The sequence below is a fragment of the Rhinolophus ferrumequinum genome, chromosome 15 (genome assembly GCF_004115265.2).
Source record: "Rhinolophus ferrumequinum isolate MPI-CBG mRhiFer1 chromosome 15, mRhiFer1_v1.p, whole genome shotgun sequence".
Lineage (NCBI taxonomy): Eukaryota > Metazoa > Chordata > Mammalia > Chiroptera > Rhinolophidae > Rhinolophus > Rhinolophus ferrumequinum.
Genome location: NC_046298.1, coordinates 38,633,379 through 38,655,803, shown reverse-complemented (window position 1 = coordinate 38,655,803; position 22,425 = coordinate 38,633,379). Strand labels below are relative to the sequence as shown.

General features: G+C 53.2%; 2 protein-coding genes across 2 annotated transcripts; both read right to left on the bottom strand.

Annotated features, from left to right (window-relative positions):
* Positions 1-1,816: 1,816 nt before the first annotated feature.
* On the bottom strand, positions 1,817-9,893 carry DLL3 (delta like canonical Notch ligand 3). The gene is made up of 9 exons (XM_033128647.1): positions 9,819-9,893; positions 9,409-9,684; positions 8,498-8,555; positions 7,172-7,414; positions 5,892-6,109; positions 4,726-4,948; positions 2,735-3,326; positions 2,411-2,495; positions 1,817-2,040 (listed from the first exon to the last, which is right to left on the bottom strand). Exons 1-9 carry the CDS (start codon positions 9,885-9,887, stop codon positions 2,035-2,037), a joined length of 1,770 nt encoding a protein of 589 aa, XP_032984538.1. The 5' UTR covers positions 9,888-9,893; the 3' UTR covers positions 1,817-2,034.
* A 4,414-nt stretch (positions 9,894-14,307) lies between these two features.
* Positions 14,308-21,390, bottom strand: TIMM50 (translocase of inner mitochondrial membrane 50). The gene is made up of 11 exons (XM_033129441.1): positions 21,263-21,390; positions 20,191-20,341; positions 19,610-19,641; positions 19,379-19,400; positions 17,855-17,913; positions 17,643-17,762; positions 17,121-17,225; positions 16,924-17,022; positions 15,865-16,021; positions 15,461-15,567; positions 14,308-14,518 (listed from the first exon to the last, which is right to left on the bottom strand). The coding sequence occupies exons 1-11, from the start codon at positions 21,368-21,370 to the stop codon at positions 14,417-14,419; spliced, it is 1,062 nt and encodes a 353-aa protein (XP_032985332.1). The 5' UTR covers positions 21,371-21,390; the 3' UTR covers positions 14,308-14,416.
* Positions 21,391-22,425: the final 1,035 nt, after the last annotated feature.

The following is a 22,425-nucleotide window of genomic DNA, read 5'->3' as shown; positions in this document are numbered from 1 at the left end:
CCTTATTATGGCAACAGATAACTGATACAACTAGCCACATTTTTGTTTGAAACACTTTGCTGTTAAATGTAACACAAATGCAAAAAAAAAAAAAAAAAAAAAACACTGCATAGAACGACTTAACAACGTAAGGCGATATAAGGCAAGTATCCTTATCACCACCCATATCAGAAGACAGAGGTTCCCGTAATCCCTCTGTGCACCCTTACCACAAATATCACCATTATGATGACTTCTATGGTAACTACTTTTATAGTTTTACCACCCAAATGTGCCTTTCTGACATTATAGTTTAGGTTTTTGTTTATCTTTTAAGTCTCTTTTCATTTATAGGTTTCCCTTCATTCTTTTTCCTCCCTTGATAATTATTTGCTTTTTTCTAAAACAACTTTATTGAGAAATCATTTAAAGACCACAAAATTCACCTGTCTTAAGTGTATAGCTCCAAGACATTTAGTAAACTGACCAAGCTGGGTACCATCACCACAACCATTTTGGAATATTTCCACCATTCCAGCAAGATCTCTCCTGCCTATTTAGTTCATTTCCATTCCCTCCCCCAGACCCAGGCAACCACTCATCTACTGTCTCTACTGACATGCTTCTTCTGGACATTTCATATAAATGGAATCATATGACATAAATGGCACATTTCATTCAGTATGTTTTCATGATTCATCCAAGTGGTAGTATGTACAGTACTTCATTCTTTTTTATGGCTGAATAATATTCCGCTGTAGGGCGAGACCATATTGTTTATCCACTCACCAGTTGATAGACACTTAGGTTGTTTCCACATTTTGGCTATTCTGAATAATGCTGCTGTGAACATTTGCATGCAAGTTTTTATATGTACATATTTTTTCTCTTGGGTAGATACCTAGAAGTAGAGATGCTGGGTTATATGCTAATTCTGCTTAATTTTTAAAGAAACTGCCAAAATGTTTTCCAAAAGGGCTTCATCATTTTACATTCCACCAGCAGTGTATGATGGTCCCCATTTTTCTATATCATTGCCAACACTTGTCTGTCATTGTGATTAGTCATTCTAGTGGGTAGGAAGTGGAAGGCTCCTTCTTCAAGAAACCAATTATAGAATCCTCAGTCTGGATTTTGCTCATGCCCATGGTGTTACATAACATGTCCTTGTGTCCCCTGAATGTCTTCTAACTAGGTATCTAGTTGAGCTACATCAAATTGCCAATATCCAAAATTTTAAATCTGAACAGGTTTAAATCAGTGCACCTCTCCTAGGAATAATAGAAGGACTCAGTCTGCTATTCTCTGAACAGTGAGAAAAGAAAAGTTGTTACCTAGTGATGTCACATGGGACCTTTGTGAGGTTCTCCAAAACAATATCTATATATATATGGGAAAACTTTTGAAATAGAACAAAGGTGTACCCAGAGAAAAGGCAGTCTCCCCAGGAATTCTTATACACCACGGTGGGAGTGTGGGCTGAGGAAGCAATCTGTTGATTCTTGGTGAACTTGATAGCTATGCCCCATAACCAGGCAATCTCTCTCCTGGGTATATATCTGTGACAGACTCTAGTCTATTCAAAATGTTCACTGCCCCTTCCTCCCTTACCTTACTGCTCTACAGATACCAGGCTGAGCCATGGGACTTGCTTTAGCGAAAGAAATGGGAGCAGAAGTGTTAAGAGCCTCAGACATGGTTCACTACTTCTTCCTCTCCCACAGAGCCTGGCAACGTGCCAGACAGAGGCTGCTCTGTTAGCCTCAGCCTGGGAGTGAAAACAACGTGGAGGAGCCCCAACAACAAATACAAATCACACAGCCTGATCAGTCAAAGCTGACCAAAATCAGGGCCTTTATAGATGTCTCTGGAGAGATGGGGAGAGAAAAAAAAATATAGGATATAAATAACCATTATGTACAACTTCCAGTGGTAAAACTCTCCCAGCCACCCCTTCCAGCTTGAACTCCAAAGTCTGACGCAGAGATTGGCACCACCAGGTAAATATAAAAGTATCCAGGCTCTATCTCCAGGCGCCGATGAAGATGGGGCAGGTCAGGCCTAGAAACAAAGTGAGTAGGAGGCATTAGAAAGGGCTGCCCCTCTGCTTCCTCCCCCTCTCCCCAGGGAGGGAAAATCAGTAGAGAAGGTCTGGCTGAGGCTCCATTCTCTGACCTTTTCAAGTCCATGATCTTGAGAAGGTAGCAAGTAGCTCAAAACGACAGCAAGAGGAATTACAGACATAATTAAATTGAGTCAGAACAGAAAAGTAGATTATGGTCTTTTCTCTTGGGTAGATACCTAGAAGTAGAGAGTCTTCCAAAGACTCTACCCTCCTCATTTTACAGATATGATAAAGTAGGACTACAGGCAATACAGGGGCTGCCCAGCGTGCGCAATGTGCGCAGAGGAGGTAGAGGGGAATAGCTACCTCCCGAGCATAGACCGCAGGAGCAGATATGACGTAAATCTCGCGAGAGTCTCCATCTTCAGGATGACTCCAATCTGCGGATGAGCTGCAGAAGAAAAAGATGGAGGCTCTTTACATTCTCAGATCTTATGTTCCCCACCCACCGTTGAGGGGAACCCAAAGCCAACTAGGGAAACTGTGGAACGACCCAATCGGGAGCGAGCTGGAGCAGGGATAAAAGGGACAATCGGGAACGCCCATGAAGGAATCAGGCGAATTGCATTGTAGAGATAGATGCAAGCAGCCAGGAGGAATAAGGCACACGTCTGCAGCCCAGTCCCTCACCCTGGGCCATCGCCGGAACTCTCCGGCGTCCTCATGTTGTTGAGTGCATCAGGGAGCGCGTGGACAGATGGCTCCGGGGTCCCAGCCAGCAAGCGAGACCCAGTATCCCGGCCGGGCCCACGGCGTCGCACGTGGACCAGCAAGAGCGCAGCGCCAGCCAAGCCCCCGGCCACCAGCAGTCCCAAAGCCGGCGGCAAAAGAAAGCGCTGTGGGTCGCCCTGCCTCAGGCCAGGCAGGGCCGCGGGCACTTCGCCTGCACCGTCGTCGGCGCCGTCGGGATGGACCGGGAACTCGCAACGCGTGCCCATGTAGCCGGGTGCGCAGGCGCAGACGAGGCCGGAGAAGTGGGCGTAGCAGCGGCCGCCGTGGGCGCAGGGCCGCGCGGCGCACGGGTCGGCGCGCTCGCGGCAGTCGCGGCCGCCGAAGCCCAGCGCACAGGAACAGCGGCGCGCGCCGCCACCCTCCAGGCACGTGCCGCCGTTGGCGCAGGCGCGGCTGGCGCAGTCGTCCAAGTCATGCTCGCAGCGCGGCCCCGCGAAGCCTGCGCGGCAGCGGCAGCGCAACGCGTGGCCCAGGTCCAGGCAGAGCCCGCCTGCGGGGGGAGGGGCGTCAGGGGTGCGGCCTGGGGAGGGTTCCTCTCGCCCGCGCTTCTCTTTTCTCTGTTCTGTAAGCCCCGCCTCATCTTGTCTCTGGGGTCCCCCCTTTCTCCAACCCCAGGGCCAACCTCTGGGACTGTGCCTGGAGCCCCTCTCTGCTGGTGAAGTCGTGGATTAACCCAGTCTTCACCCGCAGGCAGGTGCCTCTCTTTTTCTCTCATTTTCTCTCAGCTTCAACTGTACTTAAATAGCTAACGGTTCCAGAAGGATGGGTTTGGACCACTTGGCCTTTGCCAAAGCCTTCTCCCTTTTCACTTCTTCCGTTTCTCCCGTTCTTTTCACCTTTTCTCTTCCCGAGCTTAACCTTCAGGTCTCTGCTTAGATGTCCCCTCCTCCAAGAAGCCCTCCCGACTCTTCCTCCATACCAGCACTGTACTTCCCCAATCACAACTCTGACCACTCTGGGTTCTGTCTAAGGACGACTCTGTGTTCCTCTCTTGGCTGGTACCCCCATGAGGGCAGAACCTAGAGCTGGCCTGGTCACTGCTGTGTCCCTAGTATCACTCAGCCCAGAGTAAACACTCAGTGAATGTTTTGGTGAGAATTAGTATTATTATAATACTGCACTGAGCCCTTTCCTTTAATCTATGAACGCATATATCAGATCAGGTCTCTCCACTGCTCAGAACCTTACTGTTGCTTTGTCTTCCTCAGGATAAAACCAAAATCCTCCCCGTGGCCCATTAAGGCCCATTATATCCTGGTCACCTCCCTGACCTCATCTCTCACCAATTTCCCCACACTCACTGCTCCAACCACACTGGCTTTCCTGTGATCCTCAACACACCAGGCACATTCCTACCTCAGTCTTTGCACTTGCTGTTCCCTCTACCTGGAACACACTTTTCCCCCAGGTACCCACATTGCTCCCTCCTCACTAACTTCACCAAGGTCTTCCCTAACCACTCCAGCTAAAATGTCAACCTGCCCCCGCCCCCATACTCCACATCCCCTTTCTGGCTTTATTTTTCTTCTTAGTTTTTACCGGCACCTAACCTCCCACATAATTTACTTCTTTATCTTATTTATTGTCTACCTGTCCCATCAGCTCTGAGGGTAGGGGTTTTGGCATTTCATTCCCTGCTATATCCGCAGTGCCTAGAACAAAGTCTGGCACACAGTAGATGTTCAATTAATATTTATGAGATAGGAATGTCACCTCACCCATTTTACAGAAGAAACAGGCTGGGCACTTCCCCAGGTCTCAGGACTAAAGGAGGCAAAGCCAGGATTCCCATCCAGGACTGTCTGAGCCAAGCCCTCCTCTTGCCTACTGACCATGCAGGGACCCCACCCCCACCCCTACCCCTGACCGTTCTGGCCTCCCCACCTCACCATTCCGGCATGGCTGCAGGCTGCACCGGTCCACCCTCTTCTCACAATTGGAGCCTTGGAAACCGGGCGGGCAGTGGCAGATGTAGGCAGAGTCGGGGTCTGCACCTCCCACACACAAGCCACCATTGAAGCAAGGTCCATCCGCACATGTCACCCCGCTCACCTCACATCGCAACCCGTAGAACCCACGGGGACAGGTACATTCGAAGGACCCCAGTGTCTCCTGAGCAGGGGCAAGAGGACTTCAGATTGGGGTCTCCTTGGAGCAAAACCCCATCTCCCTCCTCAGTCTTGACCATGGGGGGGGGGTGCTGCTCCTTGTCGGGTCCCAACCCCCAGCATGCAGGAACCTCCCCTGGGAAGTCCTCCCCAAACAACCCCTCACTTGCTCCATGTTTTTGGGTCTGCCCATCCGACCCACAGGGAGGAGGGTCTGGAAGCCCAGAGACAGCCCATTGCCCGCTCCGATCCTTTGTCTACCAAACGCTGCCTACCTGGTCTGCCCTCCCTGATTCTGTCCACATAGCCAAATCCTACTTTGAACTCCTACCTCCGAGCCCCTCTCCTCCATGGAGACTTCTCAGGCCCTCCCCCTAATTTGAACCCTGAGTGTGTTTCCCTGTCCCAGGCTGGTCCTGTCCAGATGTCCCACTCTGGGCTCTACATTGTCCCAGTGCACCCCCCGGCTCATTCCTACAGCCCCGCCTTTGCTTACCCAAGCCACTCATCTGGTCTACCCTCTCCAGTCACCGCCCTTCAGCAAATCAGACTTCAGAAGCCCCAGCCCCGGGCCCATCTGCAGGAAGCCCTCTCTGATGCCCCCATCCCTAATCCCCAATCCCCCTGGCCCCCCCATCACACCCTACCTTGAGCTCTGAGTTGTTCTCTATCCCAGAGGAGGGGCAGTTTGTGGCCCCACAGCACTCCTCATCATTCCCACACCACACCTTTAGGTGCTACACACTAGATCTGCTCTCCCAAATCCCATCTCCATCACCTAATCCTACTTCAAGGCCCCAGATGCAGGCCGGACACCTCCAGGAAGCCCTCCCTGACAGCTACCCCGGGCCCTCCCCAGGCTGTTCTCATGGAACCCCTATCAGGGGGTGGTGGGAGCTCCCAAGACAAAGCACTGATGAGCATGAGGTGGGAGGGGTGATACTAACACTACAGCTGCCCCCATTGGCACAGGGATTCCCATCACAGGGCCCAGGACCCGGTATGAGGCATCCAGTGGCGGCAGAGGATGGGCCCCTGGAGCTGAGACAGCTGCTGGTGGAGACAGGGACCGTGCAGAAGGACCCAGTCCAGCCCTCCAGGCATCGACATTCATCAGGCTGCTCACAGAAGCCGTGCTCTGGGCTGCAGCCAGCTCGACATGCCGCTGTGCGGGACGGAGAAGCAGAGGGACAGGGAATACTAATGAGGGCGGAGTCAGTAGGATAGGAATCAGAGAAGTTTCTCAGAGCTTTCTGTGCGCCACCTGGTTTTGTCCTTGTGATAGACAATCTTCTGGGCTAGATGGTATTGTGACCCCCAGTTTACAGACAGGGAAATTGAGGCCCAGAGAGCAGGGGTGACTCGCCCAACTAGGAAGAGGAGGAATGAGGATTTGAACCCAAGCCACTGGACTCCAGAGTCTGTGCTCCTGGAAAGAGAATGGAGTAGGGGCTTGCAGGTCTGAAGTTGGAGAGGGGAGAATGAAGCTAGAGCATTGGGGATTAGGCAGGGACCCCTGGCCTTTCAGGGGAGACAGGAGGGCCTTGGGTTAGGGCCAGTCTGGGAGGCTTTGGATAAGCCTAGGAATCCTAGGGACTTGGGAGGGGCTCAGAAATTTGGGGAAGAGTCTGAGAGTACCCAGGATAGAGGGTGGATTCCAAGCTTTAGAAAGTAATGGGGTCTGGCCTGCATTTGCAGGGAGGGAGGATAAAGGATTCCTTGGTGAGGGGAGTAGAGGGGACTACGAGGAGTTTCCAAAGATCCTGGATGGGGGTAGTGAGGGCCCCAGAATTAGAATAGCTTGGGGGTCATAGCATCTCGAAAGGGGTATGGGTTAGGGAAGGAGATGGGAGGGTATCGCCAGCATGAGAAATGGGTGTGGGGTTTCTATTTGGGGTGACAAGAGTGCTGGGAATAGTGAAGGGGGCTGGAGTGCACAGGCAGGGCTGGAGAGAAGTCTAAGGTCCTCAGTTTCCCTGAAGGGGGTAGCTGGATTGTGGGAGGGAGTTGAGACCTGTGAATGGAGTTGGAGCACGGCGTCAGGTACAGGGACAGAGCTCAGCGTCATTTCCAAGTTTCCTAGAGGGGGGTGTCTGGGGTACCTGGGGAGGGCTCTGGGGTCCCCAGGTCCCTGAAGAGGGTAACCGGGTTGCAAGAAAGGGGCCCGGGGACCATGAGGGGAGCTAAAGAAGGGCGAGGGATGGGTGGTGCTGAATGCAGGACTCACGCGGCGCCTCGCACTCGTCTTCCACCGGGGTGCAGGGGCGCAGTCCGGGGCCGCACCGCGAGGGGGCGCTGCGCGAGCGGCAGAGGCGTGCGCACGCGGCCCCGACGGCGGGCGGCTCACAGCGCGCGCGGTACGAGAAGCGCAACTCCCAGGCGCCGGCGCGCTGTATGTCCCGGGCCCACGGGTCCCCGGCCGGCAGGCGGCGCCGGCTGGCCACACGTGCTAGCAAGCTCCAGGCGGGCCCTGCAGGGAGAAGGGAACGGAGCTGAGGTGGGCCCCTCCTGACCGTGGCCCCACTCAGTCTAGCGACAGAGGAGGAGCGCGCAGACTTGCACTTCCCCCGCCCCACTTAGAGAGGCCAAGATACCTCTTTTCGAGCCCTGAGAATGGCAGTTACCCCTTAGCAAGGCTGTAAGCTCCCCTAATGCTCCCTGGGACCTTTGATGTCATGATCCCATCTAGTACCCAATGACCATTACGATGATCACAGTTCTATAAAAGCCGAACTACCCCAGTGTTTGGCCCCAATATTAGTGATGAAACCTCAAACACCCTGTGACTTTTGATATCTCGATATGGCCAAGGGGCAGTAACAGGTCTTTTGAAGTGAGGTCATAATACTCTCAAACTGTGCCATATCAAAATGGTGACAGAGACCCCAGTTACTAAACCATAAATTACCCTTATTGCCTGAGGCTCTGGGATACCGGGAGAGTAGTAAGTTTCCCCCAGCAAGGCTGCTAACCCAATATTGTGCCACAGCTTTCTATATCAAAATGACGACAACCCCCAGTGTGGGTCTTATATGGCACCAAAGTTCCCTCCAAGGAAGGATATCACTCCACGTCCCTCCCTGAAATCTTTGCTCAATATTCTCTCTGGTGAAACTAACATCCCATAGAGATCCCTGGGACCTCTGTATAGACATGTCACAGAGCTTCACATACAAGAACTATGTTGTTACCCTGGGTTCTCAAAATCAGATGGTGACAGAGCAAGAATGTCACTGTGAGATGCTATATCCTGTTCTGGTGGCTTTGGTTCCAAGATAGTAAGAGTTTCCTCCACTTCGCCTGGTGTCAGGACCACGGACTTCTACATCCAGTACCAGGACATTTCTGTACTGACATGTCAAGAGCCCTGGAACTGTCATCACCCAGCACCTCTCTCCAAGAGCTGTGATTACATCATGGGTCCAGCTATCCCGTGAACGCCCCACTCTTCAGACGGCCCTATGACACTCTCCTGGACCTCAGCTCACATCAGGGCCCAACTCCCTGGAGGCCCCACACTCTACACTGCAGTCCCAAGACTGAAGACACTCACCTCCAATCTGCTCTCCTAACTCCTCTCTCCAGGCTTCAATGATGAAAGAGAAGGTGCCCTGGTTGGGTGGAGGAAGGCGGAGAGGAAAGAATGTAAGACTGGGCAGGCCAGGTGCTCAATGAAGGCCAGAGTTTAGGGGCGTTTACCATTCTGGGGACCAGACAGGCAAGAGATAGCTAGTTCCCAGAGGGGCTGGTCCAGGGAAGGAATAACAGTCTGGGCTTTCTTTATTGAGCACTTACCAAATGGTAAGTGCTATACTCAAGATACCTGGTTGAATCCCTCAAAAAGGACCCTCGTGAGGTACCATGATGACCTCATTTTACAGATGAGGAAACTGAGGCTAGAAAAGGGAAAGTTACTTGCCCAAAAGGACAAGGGCTCTAAAATTCAAATATAGGTCTGTTCACCTCTGTGATTTTGGGGTTGTGGGATGAGAGATAAGATTTTAGAGGTGAAAGAATCATGAATACAGACCTCAGATAGAAAATCTGAGAAGGGATAATGTAAGAAGAGATTGGGGGTCCCCAAGATAGGGTGTGGGAGGGCCCTTAGGTGCAACAAGATTTGGAGATAAAGATAAGAATCCCAGCATTTAGGGATTCACAGAACAGAAATAGGGTTCTATGAATTTAGGATTTGCAGGTGAGTAGGGGGTTCCAGGAATTTGGGGTCCAAAGAATGTAGGGCTGGGATCAGAACGTTTGGGATCCCTAGAGGGCAAGGTGGAGTTTGGGGTCCCCAGTGGGTAGGGTTTTTGGGTCTGAGAATGGGGGATTCCAGGTGGTAGACTTACTGGTCTGGGAATTTGGGATGGGGGAAGGGCTGGGGTCTTGGAAGTTGGAGGGCAGAAAGAGGACAAGGTTTGGGTAAGGTCCCCAGCACCGGGGTGCCCTGGGGCCGGGTCTCACCGGCCAGGCGTCCCGGAAAGGCACGCGCATGAGGCCATCTGGCAGCGGCAGGTCGGGCGCCTCGGACTGCTCGGTGTAGACCGGTCCGCGCGCACTCAGCGCTGCGCCCAGGGCACACCGAGACTCAGCGGCCTCCTCGGAGACCCCTGGCTTCAGGCAGACCCTGAAGAACAGGCGGCAGGGGCCCCCGGCGCTGCAGGGGGACCGTGGGATCCCCGGGCCGGGTCCAGGCCCGAAAGAGTGGATCTGCAGCTCGAAGACGCCGGCCAGCCGTGCCTGAGACGGAAGGGGCACAGGGTGAGGGGACCGCGGGGATCCAGGTGTCTCGCCCCCGTTGAGGCCCCTCCACCCGCCCCCCCCACCAGACCTCTGGGTCACACTCCCATCATCCCTTTCCACTCTGCTCTGACCTGGGGAAGGAAAAAGTGTGCCAGGATCACCGTCCGGGACAGGAATTGGAGCATCCACGAGGCGACCATGGCCTTTCGGAGGTGTGGGGAGCCGCAGCTGCTGGCTCTGGAGCCTTATATCTGAGGGGACGGCTCCGCCCCTTCAGGCAGCTACCCGGCTCCAGGGACCCTAGGGGAGGAGGTCGAGGGGAAGGGAAGCATGCTGGAGCAACGGTGAGATTGTGTCGTGGGCACAGGCAATGTAGTGAGTGTATGATCTTGTGTGGCTGGAGGCGCGACTGTGTGGCTACGTATGGGGTGAGGTTAGGCGGTGAAGCCTGCAGGTGACGGTGTATATGATGCTAAGATTCTGGGAGTGTGTGTGGTGTAAGCAAGAGCTACTGGACAAGTGTACAGGACTTTGTGATTGTGTCTAGGTGAGATTATGTGTTATGTGGCTCCACGTGTGCCTCAAATTGTATACGGTTTAGCCAGTTTGTGAGGCTGTATGTAATTGTAAGATTCCGTGTGGACGCACGCACACCTGCATAGGAGAAGGGTGGGGTGTATGCGATTTCATGACTGTGTGACTGAGATTGTGTACTTGTGTGTATGCTTCTCTGTGCATGTGTAAGAGTGGATACATGTGAGAGCCTGGACCACTGTGTGTAGTCGTATGAACCTGTGACTTCGGAGGCTGGATGTGTGTGTTTGGGGAGTAGGTAGGGTCTGTGCACGGTTGTGAATGAGGGTGCATGTGTGAAGGAGATTCGGTATGGGAGGTCCATAGCTGAGCTTTGTGTGGATACGATTAAGATTGGAGTTCTTTGTGGACCTGTGTGTGTGTGTATATGTGTGTGTGTGGCTCCCCTCCCCAAGACAAAGCAACCCTCCCAAACCCGCATCGCGGATGCACCAGACGCCAGGGCGAGGAGCTCTCGCCTCGGAGGGGTTCCCAGCTGTATGTAAATGTCGCCATCTGCCGGGCGGCGCGCCCCTCCCCCTTTGGGCCGCAGCTGGGCTGCCCGTTTGGCCTCCGGAAGGTGTGAGGAGCAAATGGGCAGGAAATTCCGTCTTCACATATCAAGGGCCTGATCCCTCACTCCAGGATGGGGTGGGGGGGTGAAAGGCACCCCTGGGGCCTCCAGAAGCCGCTTAGTATTCCGGGACGATGGCAAGGAAAGCCAGTTAGGAGCAGATGTTCCAGCCCTCTGGTCATAATCACTGTGCCAGGTGCTGAGCAAAGCCCTTTGGACGGAGCAAGTTTTTTCCTCCCCAGAATAAAAAATGTAATACTTACAGGCTAATAACTATAGGGAAAAATACAGGTTCAACTTCTATACATATTTTTCTTTTAGTGAAGATAAACAATAAAGCCCAGCCTAGCAGAGCCAGGCGTACTGTGCTTTGTCATTTTTAATAAACCTGAGAATTCAATCTCGTTTTCTCTTAATCCTGAGGACGGGAGTTGTAGGTTTTGAGCAGAGGGCAATAGTCAAAACGTGCAGAACATCCCAGGGTCCTTTGCACAGGTTTTCCCTCTACTTGTTCTTTCCACCCCCTTCTCTACTTAATTGTTCTCACTATTGACTTCCCGTCCTATGGGAAGCCTTCCCTAACACTCCAAGCACCTCCTGAGTTGCCACAGCCCCAATTTCTCTATCCCAGCCCTGACCACTCTGGTCTATGGGGTCTTTCTAAGCACAAATCTGCTCATGTCCCTCTCCTGAATAGACTCTCCCATGGCTCCACAGTGCCTTGAAAATACACTTCGAGATTCTAAATTTGCCATTTGAGACCCTCCTTCCACATTCTGCTTACTCCAACAGGTTCTGTGGCCCCAAAGCATGGAGCCAGACCTTGTGGACCAGTTACTGGGAGACAAATGAGGCCCTGCATTGGGGTAGGTGGAGTGAGCTTCCCAACATAGGAGACAGTCCAATAGGATTTGTACAGCCATCAGACCAGCTGTGGGAGAAGGCAAATTTCTGCCCTGGATAATTATGGGAGGGTATCTCAAAAAATGTAAAGATCATAAAAATAGCCAGCCTTTATTGAGCGTCTGTGCCAGGCTTGATAGTGTTTCACATGAATTCTTTCACGTGTGTGAAGTCCTTTAAGGGATTTCTAAGCATCTTTTTGGCTAATTCAGGACTTTTCTTTATGTGCTGACCTTAGAGCCCACAGAAGGCCATGATGAGGAGACAGGTGAGCAAAGACCTAAAAGAGGGGAGGGAGTAAGCCATGTGGATCCGGGGGAAAAAATTCATGGCAGAGAGAATAGCAAGTGCAAAGGCCCTGAGGTGACCATGACTGGCACACTCCGATATCCCCGTAACTATCCTTATTTCATTCTGGTCTCAGCTGAAATACACCCTCCCGAGCCCTTTCCTGATTGTTCCATCCCATCTAAAACAGCCCCAAGTCCCCAAACCACTCCATCTCCTTGCCATACTTTTTCTTTATGCATCTGTTACCCCAAGAAATACCTGCCATTGTCTGTCTCCTCCAAGAGAACATGAGCTGCATCAGGGCAGAGCTTTCCACCTGATTTGTTCACTGATGCACCCTCGTGCCTAGAAAGAGGCATGGCAGCTGGTGCCTAGGAGATACTGAATGAAGGAGGTTCTATCATTAACCTCTTACGAGGAAACTGAGAAGCCTGAGACCTTGCCCAGGGCCACCAGGCTTGCGAGAGGTGCGTGACCTGGGAATTCAGGCTCTGTTGGGATATGCCTTTAATGCTGGCCCAGTCCTGCTCTTCACATGATGCCACGATGCAGCCCGAGGGCATTTTAGAAAACCGTCTTTGGCCATGGCGAGTACACAATGTCGCAGAGGCTGCCTGTGCACATGGCAAACCCTCTCCTTTCCTCTTGTCCTCTAGCCTCGAGCAGGCGTGGCCTGACAGAGCACCATCATTAAGCCAGCACTGAGGTGGGTGGAGAGGCCTGGGGGAACCAAGTGGGCACTGAAGCACGTGCCACCCAGGGTGCCAGAGCCTTACTCCCCAGGGGCCCCTCTTGACCACTGAGGGTCAGGGCCCAATGGATACATTTCCTCCTTTCCTGCCTTGTGGGTGGACAGACCTGAGTCACATTTCAAGAAGCCTCCTCAGAAAGTTCCGCGTGTCACCCGCATGGTAGGCAAGCACACACTTGTGGTTCTCCCTCTGTCCACAACTCTCTCCCCCCAGGATCACACTGTCCAAACACATAAGCCTCGGCCTCCACCTTTGCTTTCAGTAAAGACAGTCTCCAATTCTCAAAGCTACATGCAAAACAAACAAACAAACAAAAAAACCCAAAACAAAAAACACCAACAAAAAACCCCTCAATGCTGTGGAGGACCTCAAGCTAGGGAGTCCTGAGGACTTCAGGAAACTGTCCCCTGCATTATGGACAGACAGTACAGCTTAGGGTTGGGGGCGGGGGTGCAAATCTAAATCCTTCTTTGTAGATGTCTATGAGCCTTTTTAAAAACCTAGAGTTCAGAGGTTCGATCTGGCCCATACAGTTTCAAATACATTTTAATTATCGCAATTACCAGAGGTCTCTTTAAAATATTTAACTAGCACTAGCATTAAATGCAGGCTAGAGCAGGAGAGGCTGGGGCAGCCAGGGGAGCAGCTGCCAAATTGGTACAGGATATTTCAAGCTGCGAATAACCAGCCTGGTAACAAGCCCCATGTGAATACACATACAGCTTGAGTATGAATTGTCCCGTTTACTCCACACAAGCACTATACTAAGCTAGGTACTACCATCCCCTCCATTTTAGAAATGAGGAAAACTCATCCTCTTGAGTAATATACAACTGTGCTGTCCAGTGTAGGAGCCAGGAACCACATGTGGCTATTTCAATGAAAATTAATCAAAATAAAATAAAATTTTAAAATTCCATTCCTTAGTTACCCTAGCCACATTTGAAGTACTCAATAGCCTCCTGTGGCCACTGGACAGTGCAGACATAGAACACGGAATAAACATCGCAGGAAGTCCCACCGCAGTGCTGCCACGCAGTCTGCCTGTTTCAGTTAGAAGCCAACATTTAAAAATTGGGAGATTTAATATAAAAATCCCAATTGCTGGCTTCTATTGAAAAATCAGAAGCTCAAACAATGCTACACCCACCTTCCCATGGGGCCACAGGTGGCAGAGCTGGGCAGAACTGCCCTTTTGAGATGGGCCGATCCCTGTCCACCAGAGCCCACACTTCACATATTTCCACAGCTGCCTGGCAGCTACCTGTCTTTAAAATCCCCAGGGCAGTCCTCTCTTCTCTTTTCCACAGATGGAGAATCTGCGGCCAGAGAGGGAGATGTACTTTTTGCAGATCACACAGCACTCAGGAAGACACAGCCAGACCAGGGACCCAGGTTTTCAGATTTCCAGGCCAGCGTTAAAAACCAACCCTGATTCACCAAAGCACTTAGTCTGTGCTTGGCAGCCCATCAGTCACTCGGACCTCACCCCGATGCCCCCATCTGGAGACTCCGGACACAGGAGTATGGCGTCTGGGATGGATTTTATTGGACATGTGGCTGCCCAAGCCGTGGTCTGGAAGCACTGCGGCCTGGGGCCTGGGACCCAGGCACTGAATTTGAGGAGGCCCAGAGGTCAGGGCTGTTTGGAGCGAGGCCACAAGCGGCTGGTGAGAGAGCTGAAGAAGAGGTTCTGCTTGCTGGATTTGGAGAGTTCAGCCAGGCGCTGTTGCTCCTCCTGGGGTTGGGGGACACATGAAGGGGGAGGGTCAGCTGGGGTGGGCAGAGCCTCCTCCCAGACTTCCAGGTCCCCAGCCCTCAGCCCAGGGGTCACCTTCTTAAACCTCTGCCCAGCCCAGACCCCTTACCCCAAACCCTTAGAACACCAGCCAAGACATAGGAGGAGCCCAGACTCCAGGGATCCAGCCCAGACACTGGCAGGAGCCAGCTCTGAGCCACAGGAGCCCAGACTCCAATCCCATCATGGTCATGATCCCCTTCCCCAGATCCCAGGGGGGTCCCTCCGCTCACCACTGGTAACCTATGTACCCCACCCTGGATGCTGGTGAGACCCCCCCCAAGCCCTTCACCAGACTGCATCATCCTGCCCTCTGAGCCCCCAGTGCCCAGCCTTGAGCCCTGCGGCTTCTGCCAGGATGCTGGGGCATGCCAGGCCCAACTCTCCAAGGAACCTGCATGGGCACTCAGGAGCGCCAGCCCTACTCCAGGAACCCAACCTAGAATCTGGTCCACCCCCGCCTAGCTCCCTGGGAATCTCTTCCCCAGACCCGAGCCACACTGAGCCCCACTTCCAAATCACCAGGATCACACCAGAACTCCTTCCCTAGACCCTGGGGCCAAGTGTCTGTGGATCCCCCTTCTCAGACCTGATCCAACCCACGGTCCACAGAAAACCAGGGCCCACACATCTGCTGGAGACCATCAAGGACGACCCCTCTCCCAGACCTAACTCAAATGCTTGGTGTTTCCTGCCTCCTTTTCTCAGAGCAGGTGCACAATCACCCCACCCCTCAGGGGGCAGGGGGTGTGGAGAGAAGCTATTTGCTCCAGGTCACACAGCCAGAGCTGGGCCAGGCTGCTCCAGGGCTCCTCCTTCAGGAGCCTCGGGAACTGCCATGATGTCCGCGCCCTGCCCCCCCTCGGGGACCTGAGCACCCACCTGCTCCAGCCGGTTTTGCCGCTGTTTGAAGGCCTCCAGCGGGTCGTCCTCCAGGGCATAATGCTCCAGCACGGTCCGGACGTCCTCCACACCATTCAGTGCGATGGCTGGGGGCACAGCAGGTGGGGGTCAGCTAGGCTGAAGGCCAGAGGCAGGAGCCCACCAGGGCAAAGGTGAGCCACTGGGGGTCAGTGCTACCTGGAACGCTTCTCAACACTCGGAAAGGGCTCCCGAGGAGCACCCCAAACATTCTAAGAAGCTTCTAAAGACTGCAAGAGGCCTTAAAAGCCCCAGGGCAGTGGACCTACTGCCCAGTTATACATGAAAAGTAAGCCAGAATCAATCTATCATTCCTCTTGAGGGTCAAGGGCTCTGGGGTCAAGGCCAGGTCAGGGGTGACTCACTCTTGAGGAAGGCAGACAGGTCCAACAAGACCCGGTCATCAGAGTTGCCATCCCAGGGTCGCAAGGCAACGCCATTGTAGGGCTGTAAGCGGAAGGCTTCCTTCTTGCAGTCCACGACTACTACACGGGCTGGGTCCCGATTCAGACACGAAATGTCCTGGAAGCGGGTGATGGGTCAGGTCAAGGCCTGTGTTCCTTCCATGCCCACCAGGAACTCACAGAGGAAGAGAGAGGGAGAAAGACAGACAGAGATACACAGACAGCACTGCACACTAGGGTCACCGTGACAGGGCCGCCCAAAGACCAGGCTGGGATGATGGCATTAACCCGCCCTCCCCAGAGAGCTGTGGAGCTAGTCACATAGATTCCTGGACCCAGAGCCAGGCACGCAGACAGGTTAACCTGGAGGTTCCCTGGGGAGGGGGCAGGCATTTTGTGTGTTCACCCACTGCCCCAGACGATTGTGACATGTTGAAAGTTTGTGAACCTCTCACCCAGATAAAGAGGTACGGACAGATCTACCGCCACACAGGGAGTCACTCAAACAGGTACCCAGACACAGACTCTGCAAAATCCTCAATCACAGCCCATGTCCTTCTGTACCCTGAACCATGCAGAACCCCCAAGACACAGTCAGAAACCCAACAGACACCTATACACATGGAAACTTGGACCAGATCCGCAGACTCCTGAACCCCTGGATACACTGCTGGTGACAGCAATAGACCAGGTCAACAAACCCCCAGTCTCATGTAAGTTACTACAATTACACAGTCCCAGAGACACTCAGTTCCAGGCAGAGACAAAAACAGCTTCCAAACCTCATGTCCCTACCCCTCACCCTAAGTGTCTTCTTTAGGGGGACTCCATTTCCCCCCGCTCCCATTGCCAGATTTTGGGGAAGGGAGAAAGGCCTAGAGGCCCAGCCCAGACTGAGGCAGGCTGGTGTCCTGCCACAATCAGACCCGGGGCAGGGCTGAGGCTGGGGTCAGAGCTGGGCCCTCTTTCTCTCAGGAAGTGCCAGCGCCCCCACCAAATCTCATTGCCCTCACATGGCACCTTAACATGGTGTCCATCCATGTATCGCGTAGCGTCCCGGAACAGGCGGTAGGAGATGAAGCCGTGGGGGTCCACGCTGTCAATGAGTGGAAATGCAGTCTGGGGAGAGAACAAGGTCAGGCTGAGCCCTAGCCCTGCAGCTATCCTGCATGTCCCTTCACACCACCAAACATCCCTCCCCGGCCCCAGGGCCTTACCATGCCAGTCTCTGATGTAAAGATGACGATTTCATACAAAGGAGCAAGCTGCTGGAATAAGGTCTCAATGCCTGGACGCTTCTTAAACCTCCAGCCAGTGGCCAGCTGGGGAGACAGTGAGAACAGTGAAACACCGAAACCCAGACATCCCCAGAGAACAAACCCGCCAAGAGAACAAAGCCCCAGCCTGAGGGAGCCCCAGAACCACAGTGCTCTCCCTGTCTTTGTGGCTCTTGGGGGGTTCAGGAGTACATGGCTATGACTGGAGGGTCTGGGTCCCAGAATAACAGCCGGCTCCTCTGTAGCACTTACTGTGTGCCACGGCGCACTTACAACCACCTACGGGGTGGAGTCTCACAGTTGAGGAAAGGGAGGCAATGAGAGTGACACCTGCTTCCCAAGATGACACAGCAGAGCTGGGGCTAAACCCCAGCCTGCCTCCAGAGTCTCTGCTCCTAACCCCATCATCCAGCACCCAGGTCTATCTAGTGTCCCCAACTCGCTGCCTTCCCCAGGACACACCGACCACTCAGGGTGCAAGAGGACGCCGGTGAGCTCCAAGACCAGTGTGTAGGGCGGCTGGTAGTATGGCTCCCGCAGAGGGTCTGGGAGGAGGCAGGGGCTCGTAGGCTCGATGATCATCTGTGGGACAGGGACAGAACGGGGTCGCTGAGACAAGGAGGCAGGGAGCTGGGGACGGAGGCGCGGGGACTGGGCCCAGGGCTCCTGCTCACCTGTCTATAATCTTTGAAATATTTGTATGTCCGCCGCAACTGCTGTACCAGAATTGGATCTAGGAGAACACCAGGCACAAAGGGATTCCAAGATAAGCCGCTGTTCAACCTCCGGACAAACCAGGGTTTTACGTATCTACCAGATACAAACCAGGTCTACACACCTACCTGGTTTGAACCAGCTCACATTTCAGTCCAAAGGTAGAAGGCAATGACATGACCACCAGACAGGAACAAATATATTTATTCACATGCCCCGTTTTAAGTTGAATACGTTTATTCACACACCACCCCAGATGTAAAATAGAATGTTTATACATCTGCCCACTTAAAGCCCACATACATGTAACCCTGCTGACATGATACCGGTATATTTAGTCCATTCTAAACCACTAGGCGTCCAGATGTGCCCACTGTAAGCCAGCATGCTGGGTCCAGTGAACCCGTGATGAACATATACACACCTGTGTGCTTTAAACCAGCCTTTCTCAACTAGGAGCAATCTTGTCCCCACCTTCCCAGGAAATGTGGCAATGTCTGGAGACATTTTTGATTGTCAGGATACTGGCAACTAGTGGGTTGAGGCCCAGGGTGCTGCTTAAACATCCTGCAATGCACAGGGCACTCCCCATAACAAGGAATTATCTGGTCCAGAGTATCAATAGGGCTGAGATTGAAGTATCCTGGTTTAAATGAATATAGTGAATCCAGTTTAAAGCAGGAAACTTACATGACTGCCTACTTCAATATAGTATTTTCAGTTTTAAAAACCAAAACATTCAAACTAGTTAAGCTAGTAAACACCCACATTTTAAACCTACATGTTTACCTGCCCAGTTTAAATCAGTATACTGATTTCTTTAATCCAGAATGATTATGTATCTACTCAGTTAAAACATCACACCTGCCCAGTTTAAAACAATCAATGCATTAACATGCCGTTTCGCAAACTTCCCCAGTTCAAACAACAGGTGGCTTTCTGGACCTATCAATTGTAGTTTTCTCCTGGGAAGGGCCAGGTGTGACAGAACTGACAACTACTGTCTACTATCCAATTTGTCAGAAACTCCCCACCAAAAGTTGGTTAACTAAAAGGGGGAGGGAGGAAGGAGGCATTGTTTTGGAAATGAGGAGCTGGATGGGGTAGGGGCTTGGGGGAGAAAAGAAGCGGTCCTGCAGAGGAAGGGGTTAGGGGCTGCAGATGCTCAGATCTAAGGCACAGGCAGCCATGTGTCTGGCGGTGGTAGACAGCCCCCTCTCCCCAAGCACTCCCACCCCAGACTCCCCTCCCCCATCTGTCCCTGACCATCTGCTACTGGGTTGAGAGGCCAGGGAAAGGGGCTGGGGCTTTGTAATGCCCCTCCCCACAAATCCATCCAGCTGTTGACTCCATTAACCCGCCCCCAGTGGAAGGAGGAGTGGCGGGGGAGGGGGGACACTAGATAGGGAGGGCAACATCCCATCCCTACAAATGCCAGAACAAGGAGGGTCAGGGGACTCCGGAATCTATGCTTGTTTACTCACCATTGTCGAATTCATCAGGGATCTAGGAGGTAGAGAGAAAAATGGAGTGTTTGGAACAGCAGGGGCAAAATCCCATCATACCCAGAAAAGGAATCTCCAGGACCCTCCAGGCACAGGTCCCTGGGAGGGAGAGGCTCACCCCAGACCAGAAATGTGCCTCAACAGAACAAAGGGGCGGGTACCCACAGGATGGGACCTCTGGCAAGGCCTGTGGGTCTCTTTCCCCCTCACCTTGGCACCAGTTTCATCCACAGAGTTGTTTCCTGCAAGGAAGACAGGGATGAATGAGAGGAATTGAGACCCGGTCTCCTGGATCTTGAGGGAGGAAGAGCAGGGGGCCTGGACTCCTGAGACTAAGGGAAGATGGCTAGAGGCATGGTCTCCTAAGACCGAGAAGAAGGGGCTGGTAGCCGGGATCCGTGGGTCTTTGAGAGAAGAGGGGTTGGGGCTGGGTCTCCTGGGTATCTGAGGGATAAAGGGACAAGGGCGACAGCTGGAGCTTTGGGTGCAGAGGGAAGAGGTAGCTTAGGAGGCTGGTCCAGGCCTATCTTTCCCCATCTTCCCCTTTTCCAATTGATTCCCTATAGCCTAGTGCTGGACCCAGTTAGAAAGAATGTACCCTTAAGCAGAGGTGGTAGAAGGGAGAAGAAGGCTTCCCCCTTTCCAAGACAGAACATTCTAGTTGACTGTCCTATTATGGGAGAAGCCAGGGAATGAAGATGGGTGAAGCCCTTAGGGAAAAGAGGGGGAGATTCTGCAGTGAAATATAGAGCCAACAGAATAAAACTAGGGGACAGGGATATGTCCCTCACCGAAAATATAGACGACACTCACGGTCCCACCGGCCCCAAGCAGCCCCGCAAGCCAGAGTGCAACTTTTTTGGCGTAACTGGGACCCTCCGTGCCCCGCTGCTGCTGTGACCCCTGGGCCTTACTGCTGGTACGGCTCCCAATCTCCTGGGCCTGCAATTGAGAGCGGGTAGGATAGCTAAGTGAGAAGAGAAAGAAGATCAAGGTGGTTCTGGCACCCTGACTGAAGAATCAAGGTCCGGAATCAGGAAGCAGACACCCACATAGCCTTAGGGGTTGTGTCCCTGGAGAATGAATGGGTCTCCCAGAAAGATAAAAAAACTAGACTGGCTAGTGCCCGGATCCCAAGAATTAAAGAGCTGACAGGCCAGGTGCCCAGGATCCTGGAGGCAAAGCACTGGAGAACTTGGACCACAGAAAAGCAGGGCAGGGAGATAAGATCAGGGAACCTGGCTGGACATTGGGGTGCAAGGTAATGGAGGACACAAGAGGGGATAGAATGGAGAGCTGAGGCATCCGATGTCTGGGGATCAGGGTATAGAGGAGAAGAGATGGGAGCGAGGGTGGAGGGGCAATCGCTTGTCTGGAGCTTGGGGAAGAAGGACACAGAAGTGATGGACCTGGAGATAAGAAAGGCTGGTTCTCTGTCAACATGGAGGCAGGTCGAATCAAAAGCCCAAACGTCCAACTCACCACCACCACCACCAACACCACCACAACCACCATCACCGGGAAAATAACCCTAAAGCCAAGCTGGGATCCCAGGGACCCGATCCATTCCCCTCATGTTATTACCTGAACAGTCACTGAGATGGGAAACAGGTGAACCCCTCCCCCGGCACCCACGTGGTTTCCAAAGGAGGTGGAGTCCAGAGGACGTACTTGAGCCCCCAGCATCTAGCCCGGGGGAGCAAGTGTTGCCCACCCTGAAAGGCAGGGAAGCGCCCCGCAACTCGGGCGGCGTTCCATTCAGCACCCTAAGGTGCTGCGTCCCAGAACCCACGGGCGGCAGCGGTCCGCCCGCAACTCCAGGAAGGGGCCCACGCAGCCGGGGCCCACCCACGTCCTTCTCACCTGGTCCGAGGCCCGAGGGGGCGGCGTTGCCAGCCTCGCGCACAACCCCCGCGCGCCCAGCCGGAGCCCGCTCCGCAAGCGTAGGACCAGCGCCACCGAGGCCGCCATCTTGCGCTGACGCCACGCGGCCCCGCCCACTCGCCCCTCTCCCGCCCCGGCCTGGGGATACAGCCAATGGAGGCGCGGAGGCGGAGCGGGTGGACGGGAGCCCGAGAGAGACAAAGGGCTGCGGGCGGAAAGCCGCAGGCGTGCTCCTCTCTCTTGGCGCTGTGGCTGGCCGGTGCGCGCCGACTGGGAGTCCGCTGACACCACGCCGCCCTCTGGCCCTAGAGTGCTCCAGCAACAGGCCGACACCCATTGATCAGAGGTAAAGCTGAGGCCATAATGGAGGAACCCAAGGGCTGCCTGACTTGTCCTAAAAGCGAAAGCCACGTCAGGTCGCTCGTTGGCCTTTGAGGGGTCTGCCCGGGGAGCGGGCTGAAAACCAGCCCTCACAAACTCGCTTCCTCACGTACAGCCGGGAGGCCCATCGGTCCTCGCTCCTGTTCTCAGAGCCCTTTCTTGCCCCACCTCCCACGACCATCTTCTAAACGGTCTCGAAAGCCAACCGTTTCATGGGGATCAGCCAAAGAACAGCGGCAATGTCGCGGAGTCGGTCGTGTTGAGAGACGGAAATCAACGAATTACAGGCCGCTGGTAGCCACGAAGGAGCTCCCTCAAATTATTTTGAGGAAAAAATGTCTGAATAGTGTTTATGTAAAAAACTTTAAAAACATGTAAAAACTACCATGTAACAACATTTAGGGATAAAAACTAAGGTAATAAAAGTACAATTAGGCAAAAGACACATGGAATTCAGCGCTGTGGATACCTCTGGAGGGAAATGGACAGGCGGTGCTGTTCAAGTGGGTACATGTCGTTTCCTAAGCTGGGTATTCCTGGTATATCTTTTTGAACATGGGAAATATTTTATAATACATTTTATATTACATTTGTATAAAGACGTGAATATCAAATGAGGAAGGCGCAGGAAGGTCAGAGTACTAAGCCCCATTCTCTACACTGCTCCCCATCCCCACCGACCCCGTAGCCATCAGACAAGCTACAGTAATTCTGGTGTCACTGCTACGTGGGATCAAGGCACCATTAAATGCTGCGTCGGG

Coding starts and splice junctions, on each gene's coding strand:
- DLL3 (XM_033128647.1), bottom strand. CDS start 9,887: ATGGTCGCCTCGTGGATGCTCCAATTCCTGTCCCGGACGGTGATCCTG. Junction 9,685..9,818: donor CACACTTTTTCCTTCCCCAG/GTCAGAGCAGAG, acceptor CTTCCGTCTCAG/GCACGGCTGGCCGGCGTCTT. Junction 8,556..9,408: donor CTTTCCGGGACGCCTGGCCG/GTGAGACCCGGC, acceptor CCACCCAACCAG/GGCACCTTCTCTTTCATCAT.
- TIMM50 (XM_033129441.1), bottom strand. CDS start 21,370: ATGGCGGCCTCGGTGGCGCTGGTCCTACGCTTGCGGAGCGGGCTCCGG. Junction 17,914..19,378: donor CCCTGATGAATTCGACAATG/GTGAGTAAACAA, acceptor GTGTTCTCCTAG/ATCCAATTCTGGTACAGCAG. Junction 15,568..15,864: donor CCTGTCTGCCTTCCTCAAGA/GTGAGTCACCCC, acceptor CTGTGCCCCCAG/CCATCGCACTGAATGGTGTG.